The sequence below is a fragment of the Rhinatrema bivittatum genome, chromosome 6 (genome assembly GCF_901001135.1).
Source record: "Rhinatrema bivittatum chromosome 6, aRhiBiv1.1, whole genome shotgun sequence".
Classification (NCBI taxonomy): Eukaryota; Metazoa; Chordata; class Amphibia; order Gymnophiona; family Rhinatrematidae; genus Rhinatrema; species Rhinatrema bivittatum.
Window position 1 is genome coordinate 371035531 of NC_042620.1, and position 12244 is coordinate 371047774.

General features: G+C 48.7%; 1 protein-coding gene across 1 annotated transcript in view; it reads left to right on the plus strand.

The window, feature by feature from the left end:
• Positions 1–12244, plus strand: part of LOC115094632 (phosphatidylinositol-binding clathrin assembly protein-like) — an 818237-nt gene that overhangs the window by 484660 nt on the left and 321333 nt on the right. Inside the window, 1 exon segment of the mRNA XM_029607889.1 lies at positions 760–909. Coding sequence (XP_029463749.1) covers positions 760–909 — 150 coding nt within the window.

A 12244-nucleotide genomic window follows, 5' to 3' on the forward strand; every position in this document is an offset into this window, starting at 1 on the left:
CTGTTATTTTTTCTCTATATTTTTGAGATTAATTGATTCCTCTGGTTCTGTCTCTTCTCGTCTTGGCTTTGCTAGTCCAGTTACTGAGGATTGAGGCGAGGGAGGCGTGGCTATATAGGTCCTCCCCTGGGAATTTTTGGTTCTAACTCCATCTGCTGGACAGGGAACATAACCCACAGTCTAGGATTGATCCATGGTACTACAGGAACGAAAATTAGCAGGTAAGGAATAATTTTCTTATGTAGTCCAGTGAGACAATTTTGTTAGTCTTTGTGGTTTACATTGTAACAGCTTCTGAGTTGTCCCAACTCTACTGAAAGTGGGGATCTTTCTTTGTCCTCTACCAGAAAATTATTACAATTCAGTATAGTTTCCTGCAATCAGTTCAAGAAATAGTTGCTGGTTCTGTTGTCTTAAAATTCAGATTACCAGAATGAAAATATTACTTTCCTTTACATTTCCATAGGTGCAAATCTCTTTAGGTTATTACCTGAACTGGTTGGATTGTACAACCCTCCTATTGTTGGAATAATGCTGTTTTCTCCACATTTCATGAGGTTCACAGTATTCTAGAGAAATATTCTCACTAATGGCTGAACTGCTGAGTATTTTTAAAAATTCATATATGGCTACCAGTCTTCCAAATTTTGTCCCATTCACTAGTTCTAAACTTTCATGCTGTGGTATGCAATCTATATTCTCTTCTGTACATTATTTTTCCTCTTTACTTTTCCTGTTCCTTACTGCTGTATCTGAAAGGTCCCTTTTCATCGTCAAATGGTTGTATTGGTTCACCACCACATCTGGACATCTTTGATATGAAGCCTGTTGAAGAAGCTGTAAAAGCTACCCCCACTTTCAGCACTTCAACGTTTACATCCAACAAACAAACAGTGGAACTATTTAGTGGTAAACCTTCTTTGTTTATCTTTCCAGAGTCAAGATGATGGTAGTAATCAGATCTTGCAAAAGTTATCCTATTTCAAACCTATTCCTATTCTTAGCACTATGTTTAAAATTTTAGTTTCTATACACACGTGTTAATTTATAAGCTGCTATTTTATCTAAAAGCAAGGTGAATCACCTAATCACACTGTTGGGAACAGGTGACGTCATCAGATGGCACCAACATGGAACATATTTATAGAACTTTCTTGGAAAACGTTTCTCAGCATTCAGACAGGGTTAATCCACGACCAGTGGTTTATGCACCTCTACCAGCAGATGGAGACGGAGCAAAGCCTGCATCACAGTATAGATATATGGAGAATACTGGCAGGCTGATGTCAGAGCAAGGGCTGGTTTTCTGCCGTTGACTTAGCTGCCAGATGAAAATCAGCTGAGAGGCTAGCGGATGCAGGAAGCCAAACACAGCAGTGAAGGCATTAGCCCTCTCCCCCCTCAGCCAGAAACAGGCGCTGTACTCTGCTGGAATGGGCTGAGTTCAAGTAAAGAGTTTAAAAAAAAAAAAGTAAGAGATTTAGGGATTCCTCTCCCCTCTTCTGTTTCTGGTCTCCGAGCCTCAGTGTGCTGATCCAACATGTGTTCCTGTCTCCTTGGGGGACTTGGGGAATCGAAGTAGTTTGGTGGGTTGAGCGGCCCTTTGGGCTGGGCCCTGCTCTCAGGCTTTGCCGGGTCGCCGCATGGTAGGCCGCAGCGGTGTTTGCATGCTTTCTTCTGTGCAAATCTCCCGCAAAAGCACTCAGGACATTGGGTCACACTTGAGTGTCCAGGCTGAGCATCCATCTGGACCACGTGGTTGTACATCCAAATTTTGGGTGTTCGTACTAGGAGCATTCAACGTGTGTGTGTGTGTGTGTGTGTATCTATTTTTCTCACAGGACAAGCAGGATGGTTGTCCTCACAAATGGGTGACATCGAGGATGGAGCCCAACCACGGAAAACTTCTGTCAAAGTTTCAGGAACTTTGACTGGCCCCTACTGGGCATGCCCAGCACGGCACTAACCCTGCAGCCAGCAGGGATCTCCCTTCAGTCTTCTTTTTTCCGCGCAGCAGTAGCCACGCGGTAGAAGAGCTCTTAACCACGTTCCTGACAGGAATTTGGAATTCGTTATTCTGAAGAAAATTTGCCCCTCAGGGGTCTCCCTTCTTCAAATTTTCGGTCCGCGGAACTTCGGTGAGTTTTTGCCGTCGTTTAGTCGACTTACGTTGAGTTTGGCCCTCGAGGCCTGTTGGCAGTCGACAGTCCCGCGGCTAAATTTTTTGGCCCATGGCCATGGCGTCGGGGTTCCATCGGTGTCCGGACTGTACCCGAACTATGTCAATCACAGACCCGCATAGAGTCTGTGTTTTGTGTTTAGGAAGTGAGCATGATGTCCTGACTTGCACCAAATGCGCCCTAATGACACCAAAAGGTCTCAAAGCCAGGATGGAGAAGATGGGGCTCCTCTTCCATGCTCGCACCCCAACGCCATCGATTGCATCGACGTCATCGGAACCGGCACCGTCGAGGTCTCATCATCATTGACAGCCCTCCGGTGAACGTCCGCCATCGATGTCTTCACGGCCATCGACTCCAGTCCCTTACCCTGATGCTCGAGGGGATCGGAAGGAGAAACATCGCCATCGACGTCATAAGTCTCGGCCCGTCGAGGAATCGACGTCATCGACCTCCGCACCGGCCGAGCCACCGCTAAAAAAGTCTAGAGCAGAAGCGGCACCGTCCACTCCTGTCTCACACACACCGAGGCAACCCTCACCCCCTCGGGGTTTGGGAGCCGCGATTCCACCGATGACGGTGGTCCCTCCGGCTCAGCCTCAGCCTCCCTCTCCCGTCGAGCCGGGTCTTGTTACCCCAGGTCTCCGGGCAGAACTGGACCGGCTGGTCCAGGAGGCCATCGACAAGGCGATGCTACGGTTCCAGCCTCCTTCGGCACCGACTCCGGCACAGACGGTGGAACCGGTCACTGACCCAATTCCAGCAGCGCTGGCACCGCTGCTCGCCCGTATGGAAGCGCTTGCTAAAGCCCTTCCACCGGTACTACCCAGGTCACCGAGGTCATCGGGTGGAGAAACACTGTATCGGATTCCCCCTTCGGGGGTAGTTCCATCGATGCCTTGTCGCCCCTCGCCACCGATACATTCCTCGGGGGCGATACGCACATCAGCTCCACCGAGAATACCGATGCCGACACCGATTCCTTCGATGCCGACACCGGCACCGATTCCATCAAGGTTTTCCTCGATACCCCCAGTGATTCCCTCCGGTTTCTCGGAGCCTCAACCGGGGCCTTCAGGTATTCAACCTCCTCGTGATCCTTATGACACTTGGGGTGATGATACCTCTACTGACACCGATGATTTGCCTTCACCATCCTCTCCAACAGAGAGTAGAAAGCGTTCTCCCCCTGAGGACCTCTCTTTCATAAACTTCGTGAAGGAAATGTCAGAATTAGTCCCTTTTCAACTTCAATCTGAACAAGATGACAGGCACCAGATGATGGAATTGCTCCAATTCCTGGATGCCCCAAAAATCTTAACCTCTATTCCCATTCATCAGGTTTTTCTAGACCTTTTGAAAAAGAATTGGGAATCTCCTGGATCTGTCCCTCCAGTAAACAAGAAAGCTGACTCTACCTATCTTGTACAGTCAGCACCAGGCTTTCAAAAACCACAATTAGATCATCACTCTGTTGTGGTAGAATCAGCCCAAAAGAAAGCTAAACGCTTAAAGCCACATTCTTCCATACCTCCTACCAAGGAAAATAAATTCCTCGATAGTATAGGACGGAAAGTGTACCAAGGAGCTATGCTGATTTCTAGAATAGCTTCCTATCAGCTATATATGACTCAATACAATAGGGTCATTCTAAAGCAGATGCAGGAGTACTCAGATGCTTTACCAGAACAGTTCCAGCCGCAGCTCCAGTCCCTCCTAAATAAGGGATTTGAAGCTGGGAAGCACGAAATAAGAACCGCTTATGACGTCTTTGATGCTTCCACTAGACTTTCTGCTACAGCAATCTCCGCCAGACGCTGGGCTTGGCTTAAGTCATCTGACCTACGACCAGAGGTTCAAGACAGACTTTCTGACTTACCCTGTCTAGGGGATAATCTGTTTGGTGAGCAGATTCAGCAAATCGTTGCTGAACTAAAGGATTATCATGAGACACTAAAACAGCTCTCATCTATCCCTCCTGACTTGCCTCCTAAACAGCCATCTAGGAAAGACTCCAAAAAGTCTGTCTTCAGGCAACGAAAGTATTATCCCCCATCAGCTAAAGCTAGGCCAGCGAGATCTTATCATAAGACTCAACCTCGCCAGACTCGTAAACCAAAGCCTGCAGCAGCTCCACAACCTGGCCCTGCTGCTGGTTTTTGACTTTTGCCTGGAGAGCACTTGCCAAACCCCTCTTCCAACCATTCCAGTGGGAGGTCGTCTGTGCCACTTTCTGGAAAGGTGGCATTCCATCACCACCGATCAGTGGGTGATAGCAATAATTGCACAAGGTTACCATCTCAACTTCCTGACTCTTCCTTCCGACTCCCCACCTCTACAGGCATGGAGTCACACAGATCATTCTGTTCTTTTAGAGCAGGAAGTTTCTCTTCTTCTACAGTCAAACGCTATAGAACCCGTTCCTCCCTTACAACAAGGACTGGGGTTCTATTCCAGGTACTTCCTGATCCCAAAAAAGTCAGGGGGACTTCGTCCGATCCTCGACCTCCGGGCCCTCAACAAGTACCTTTGTAAGGAGAAATTCAAGATGGTAACCCTGGGCTCGCTTCTCCTTCTGCTGCAGAGAGGGGATTGGCTATGCTCTCTAGACCTGAAAGACGCATATACCCACATTACAATCACGCAATCTCATCGCAAATACCTGTGTTTTCTAGTAGGCCGAAATCACTACCAATCTCGAGTGCTACCTTTCGGCCTGGCATCCGCGCCACAGGTCTTCACCAAATGCCTCGTGGTGGTTGCAGCGTTCCTCAGGAAGGAAGGTGTCCATGTCTACCCCTACCTGGACGATTGGTTAGTCAGGGCCCCAACCCAGCAGATTGCTCGGTCCTCCCTGACCCTAACCATTCAAACTTTGCTATCTCTAGGGTTTCTTGTCAATTACGAGAAATCCTACTTAGTCCCATCTCAAATCTTATCCTTCATTGGGGCAGACCTGGACACCTTACAGGCAAAGGCCTTCCTTCCTCATCAACGAGCTCAAGCCCTTGTGTCCTTAGCTTGCCAGCTGCAGTCTCAACACACAGCAACAGCTCGCCAATTCCTTGTTCTACTGGGACACATGGCTTCCTCAGTTCATGTGACTCCCATGGCTCGTCTGGCCATGAGAGTCACACAATGGATTCTACGATCACAATGGACCCAAGCTGTTCAGCCTCTGTCCTCCATTGTTCGCATCACAAACATGCTCCGTCTATCTCTTGCCTGGTGGACGAATCAGTGCAACCTCCTACAGGGCTTGCCTTTTCTTCCATCACATCCCCAATTAATCCTCACCACCGACGCTTCCAACATCGGTTGGGGAGCCCATGTAAACAATCTGCAAACTCAAGGACTCTGGTCACTAGAGGAAGCCAAACACCAGATCAATTTCCTGGAGCTGCGAGCCATTTGCTATGCTCTCAGGACTTTTCAAATTTGCCTGTCAAACCATGTAATTTTAATTCAGACAGACAACCAGGTGGCCATGTGGTACATAAACAAGCAGGGAAGCACAGGCTCCTTCCAGTTGTGTCAGGAGGCTGCGCAGATTTGGGCAGAAGCCCTCTCCCACTCCATGTACTTCAGGGCCACCTACCTGCCGGGAGTAGACAATGTATTGGCAGACCGACTAAGCCGTGTCTTCCAACCACACGAGTGGTCTCTCAATCCTCTGGTAGCGACCACTCTGTTTCACAAATGGGGTTATCCCCACATAGACCTCTTTGCGTCCCCTCAGAACCACAAAGTGGACAATTATTGCTCTCTCATTCGGAGCCAGCACTCTCAACCGAGAGATGCATTCTCCCTCAAGTGGACAACCGGTCTGCTCTATGCATTCCCTCCACTTCCTCTTGTGTCAAAGACTCTCGTGAAGCTGCGTCAGGACAAGGGAACTATGATCCTGATAGCACCGCACTGGCCCCGCCAAGTGTGGTTTCCCATACTCCAGGATCTCTCCATCCGCAGGCACATTCCTCTGGGAAAGGACCCGCATCTGCTCACTCAAAACGACGGATGCCTCCTCCATCCCAACCTCCAAGCCTTGTCCCTGACGGCATGGATGTTGAAAGGTTAGTCCTTCAGCCATTTAACCTTTCAGATTCAGTTTCTCGTGTCCTGATAGCTTCACGAAAGCCTTCCACAAGGAAATCGTACTCCTACAAATGGAAAAGGTACACATCATGGTGCACTTCTCAGGCCCTTGATCCCCTTTCCTGTCCAATCTCTAGATTCTTGGACTATTTATGGCATCTATCGGAATCAGGCCTAAAGACCTCTTCCATAAGAATGCATGTTAGGGTGGTAGCCGCCTTCCATAAAGATATAGGGGGTGTTCCTATATCAGTACAACCCCTTGTAACACGCTTTCTTAAAGGCTTGCTCCATTTGAAACCACCTTTACGTCCTCCGGCCCCATCTTGGGACCTTAATCTGGTTCTTGGTCGCCTTATGAAGCCACCTTTTGAACCTCTCCACTCCTGTGACCTAAAATATCTCACATGGAAAGTGTTATTCCTTTTGGCTATCACTTCCGCTCGCAGGGTTAGTGAGTTACAGGCCCTAGTCACCTATCCGCCTTATACTAAACTCCTGCAGGACCGGGCGATACTCCGCACTCACCTTAAATTTTTACGTAAGGTAGTTTCGGAGTTTCACATCAATCAATCCATCATACTACCTATCTTTTTTCCCAGGCCCCACTCCAACTCCGGGGAACAGACTCTGCATACTTTAGACTGTAAACGGGCTCTAGCCTTTTATCTAGACCGTACAGTTTCTCACAGGAAGAGCACTCAATTATTCGTCTCTTTCCATCCTAACAAGTTAGGACAACCTGTGGGTAAGCAGGCTCTTTCCTCCTGGTTGGCGGACTGCATTTCCTTTTGCTATCAGCAAGCTGGCATTCCTTTCCAAGACCGTGTTAAAGCACACTCTGTGAGGGCCATGGCGACTTCAGTAGCACACCTTCGATCGGTGCCGCTTCCTGACATCTGCAAGGCTGCCACCTGGAGTTCACTCCATACATTTGCAGCCCACTATTGTTTGGACAAAGCTGGAAGACAGGATTCCATCTTCGGCCAATCTGTCTTGCGTAACCTTTTTCCAACATGATGTACCAACACCCTTCCACCTTCCCGGTAGGGTGCGGATGCCCTTCCCCAAATTCCACCCCAGTTGTTGTGCCTGTTGCACGCCGTTGGGTACATTTGGTGTAAGTCAGGACATCCTCAGCTCGGTACTCACCCATTTGTGAGGACAACCATCCTGCTTGTCCTGTGAGAAAGCAAATGTTGCTTACCTGATGTAACAGGTGTTCTCACAGGACAGCAGGATGTTAGTTCTCACGAAACCCGCCCGCCACCCCGCGGTGTTGGGTTCGTTTTTATTTTATTTTTCGGCACTGCCTGTAGCTTTGAAACAAGACTGAAGGGAGACCCCTGCTGGCTGCAGGGTTAGTGCCGTGCTGGGCATGCCCAGTAGGGGCCAGTCAAAGTTCCTGAAACTTTGACAGAAGTTTTCCGTGGTTGGGCTCCATCCTCGATGTCACCCATTTGTGAGGACTAACAACCTGCTGTCCTGTGAGAACACCTGTTACATCAGGTAAGCAACATTTGCTATAGATATCTTATCTATCTATCTATATATACATACACACCCAAAAAACACAAAATAATACCTCCCTCAATAAATATACAGTTAGTATTGAGCTATTAATCCAAAGGTTGCAAAATAGATTTTGACTTCATCAAACCTGTCTGTTTCTCTCTCTTCTATATAGGAAGTACTCTAATTTTATATGAAACGCATCACAAAACTCATACATGTACCATCCTAAAAACAGTATCACAACATATATCCATACAGCTTTTTTTTTTGTTTAAAAAAAAAAAAAATACAAAAATGCTTCTCAGCCTAAATGTGTTATATAATGCAATACACAGCTGTTTCCCAGACTCATTTCCCTACAAACCTGTGTTCTGGACTAATGTTCTATATTCTTTGTCGCTGCACTTCATGGAAATCAATCCCAAGGTTCAAGAATAGCTTCCAACAATTCCAAAGGTGATCAATGAACACACGACCTTTACAAAGCTTTTGTTTCGCCCTGTTAGGGGCTTCCTCTGGAGGAACCAGTACTGTTGCAGTGATCTTCACAAAAAAATAATGCCGGCAAAACGTCACCCGAGCCAGTGCCCTAATGGCATATTTCTTAAAAGAATAGCCTTGTCAAAGATTCACCGAACTGGGTTTAGTTTTTATAGTATCTCATCATGAGTCTTATTCAAGCAGCTAATAATAACAGCGAGCCATGCCACTTGTCCGAATGACTGGTCAAGACAGAGACCTGCTCCTTAACGGCGTCCTAACTTTGGGCATCCATTTTTTTATGTGTCATGTCCAGGCTTGCCAGATATGAATGCACTGTTGGAGACACAATTGTCAAACGCTTGTTGAGCGTGCTGCTACTGGACATCCTTATCCATGGCACTGGTAGCAAAGAAGCCTAAGCACCTTGCAATTTGTACTGCTTTCCATATTCGGGCATCACAACCGGGGGTCCCCTCTAATCTTTGTCAGCACTGCTTGGAGGCTCAGGGCGAGTTGTCCCCAACTGATTTTGCTGAGCCTGGCCCTTCCCAACAAGTTACAGGAAAGAAACCGGAGGGGGATCTGTCAGAAGTTTTGCCTGGTTTTGAGACTCTCCTAACTGGTTTGTCAGCAGGGGACGCCAACTCAATGGGTGCCAGACTGATGACCCCTGGTTTTGGAATGGACCCTTCTGCCTTTTCTTGGGTGGAATTTTTTCAAGGCTGCAGTTCAAGTTCAAGGCTGCAAAATCCCGCAAGGATGGTACCATGAGTAAACATTAGAAGGTGTCTTGGCCTATTACGGGCCACACTGATGGGGGACCCAGATAGCACGGATGAGGAAGGTGATCCTTACTCCTTGGAGGATAGGGAAATTCTCTGGGGTTGGAAACTTATAGAAAAAAGTTGCACTTTTTTCATAGAGATGAGTTGCTGGTGCTAATCTCTGACACTGAAGATGCTAGGAGTGCTGGCTGCTGATCCCATGTCTGAGCCAAAGAAAAATCCCATTTTGGTTAATTCGAATTCCAGGGCAGTGATGGAACCAGCAACCACCTTTTTGGCAGATGCAGTCTGTGACCTGGTTCTTACTTCTACCAGAGGGTTGCTATGGTGATAGCGGCCAGGTGTCAGCTATGGCTGCAGACTTGGTTGGCTGATGTAATTTCAAAGTCTAATGTTATGAAATTTCCTTTTAAAGGATCATTTCCTAGCGAGTAGCCAGATGGACTCAAGACCAGTGGGTTATGTGCTCTTCTGGTAGCAGATGGGAGATGGAGTCAGATTTCAAAGCTGACATCACCTTAGATATACCCCTGTAGTTACCTCAGCTCTTCAGTATCTATATATCTCCTAGCAGGTGCGGACACTATCCCACACACTAGAACAGTGTTAAGAAGAAAAAAATTTTACCTTAAAGAAGATTGAGCCCCGCTCTCCTGTGGTGATACCTAAGGGTCCCTTCCCAATTGAGCATTCCTGAGGTGATTTTTTAATATCCCTCCTTGGTCCAGGAGCCGGTTCCCGGCGTGGACTTAGCCCCCAGAGTGGCTGAAAGGCAGCGGGTGCACAACAGAGCATGGCAGCAGGAGACCGTCCCGGCACACGATTGGTAAGTGCCGAGAAAGCAAAGAAGAAAACTTGAAATTAAGGTCTCTGGGGCTCGGATTTCCGTACCAATTCCGTTTTTTTCTTCCAGCGAGCTAAAAAGGGAGCACCGATCGGGTTGAGCAGCCTTGGTTGGGCTAGGCTCCAATCCGGTGCAGGGGTCCAGACACATGGAGACCCTTGGGGGCGCGTCGGTGCCATCTTCCCTTCTCGGCCGGCGGTACGCGTGGGGCAGGCTTGGACGGCTGATGCGCCCAACTTGTGCGCATCCAATATAGACGCGCGCATAACCAAGCGCACCACGTGCACAACCGCGTGCATAACTACACGCACAGCCGCGCTCATAGCTACACGCGCGTTCAGCGCTCACGCGCATAACTGTGCGCATATTAAAACGCATTACCTGTGCATCTATATACAGAGGCAATGGCACTGGCATCCAAGAACCTCAGAAGGCATTCTCTTTGCACAGCCTGCCACATCAGAGCCGCACAGCCTGAACTAGAGTCCTGTCTGTGCCGCCATTGCGAAGAAGCCCAAGGGGTACCAAAGCCTAGCCCCTCACAGTCTGAGGATGGGTCCGGAACTACTACATACGATAGCACCCCAGACCTATGTAATTCTGAAATGGCATCTCCACAAGAGGGCATTTCAGGGGCTCCTGCTCAGACTCCCCCTGGGGCCAACATGGACCCAGGGGCTTTCTCCTGCTTCTCCTGGTTAGAATTTTTCCAGGAACTGCAAGCCTTCGTTCAGGGGCAATGAGCCCCGGCTGCGACCCAGGTCCAACCCAGCCAGGAGCACCTGATCCCTTCCGGCCCTGCTCGGGTGCCACGAGACATGCCTCGCCTCACCAAGAATTTTACTGACAGGGACCCGGACACCTCAGACGATGATGGTGCCTCACTGGAGGAAGGGGAAATCCCTCCAGGCCTGGAACTATACAGAACAATGCTTCGCTTCTTCCACAGGGATGAATTTCCAGCCCTTGTTTCACAGAACCAAAGAAGACCCCCATCTTGATGTCCCTTTGTAAGGCCTCATGCTATTTCCAAATGATGGAAGCCATCCAGCAACTGATTGACCTGGAGTGGGATACCCCGGAGGCAAGCTTTAAAGGAGGTCGAGCCTTGGAAGCCTTGTACCCTCTGGAACCAGCGACAAAGGAACGTCTACATTTCCCGAAAGTGGATGCCATGGTCTGCGCCATCTCGAAGCGAACAACCATTACCATGGAGGGAGGGGCGGTATTGAAGGATACTCAAGATGGGCGATTAGAATCCATCCTTAAACAAGCATTCGACGCAACAGCTGTGACACTGCAGATAGCTTCCTGCTGCACACTGGTGGTACGTTCCTTCTTGCTCCTATCAAGAGAGGCAGATAATACCGGAACATATGCCAGTAAAACAATTGAACCTGCAGCAGCCTTCCTGACCAGACGCAAGCTCAGTCCTGGTGCGTACCTCAGCCAGAGGAGTAGCCTTGGCAGTGGCGGCCAGAAGGCAGTTATGGTTGCAGAACTGGTTGGCAGACGCGACTTCTAAGGCGAATCTCACAAGAATGCTCTTTAAGGGATCTCTCCTATTCGGAAGCGAATTAGAGAAGTTAGCCAGCTAATCCCCAGTGCCTTGGCTACCGGAAGACGGGTAAAAGATCCCAATGCCCCTCCCCCAGAAGAACAACTAGGGGCAGGGGCTCCCAACGTTTTCGACCCTACAGGAACTCCTCATTCCATGTACCTCACCCCTCCGGAAGGTCCCAGCCCTTTTGGAACAGACAAACCAAGAGAGGAACAGGACCAGGGGCAGGTTTGAGCCATGCTTCTCAATGAGAATGGGCCGACCCATCCACAGGAAGAGGAAATAGGGGGTCGGCTTTCCCTCTTCTACCAACAATGGGTCGAAATTACGTCAGATAAATGGGTACTAAACATCATTCGAGAAGGTTACTCTCTGGAGTTTTGCAGCATCCCTCGGGACAAATTTATGATTTCATCCTGCCACTCCCACACCAAGAGACTGGCAGCGGAATCCACGTTGGCAAGACTACACAGTCTGAAGGCTATAACTCCGGTACCTACGCCCCAGAAAAATACGGGGCGTTATTCCATCTATTTTATCTTTCCCAAGAAAGAAGGATCATTCCGACTCATCTTGGACCTCAAGAACATCAACCATAATCTGCAGATAATACACTTCCGCATGGAAACGCTCCACTCCGTAATAATGGCAGTACAATCGGCAGAGTTCCTAATCTCCCTGGACCTCTCCGAAGCCTACCTTCACATCCCAGTCCATCAAGATCACCAGCGTTTTCTATGCTTTGCGGTACCGGAACACCATTACCAGTTCCGAGTGCTAC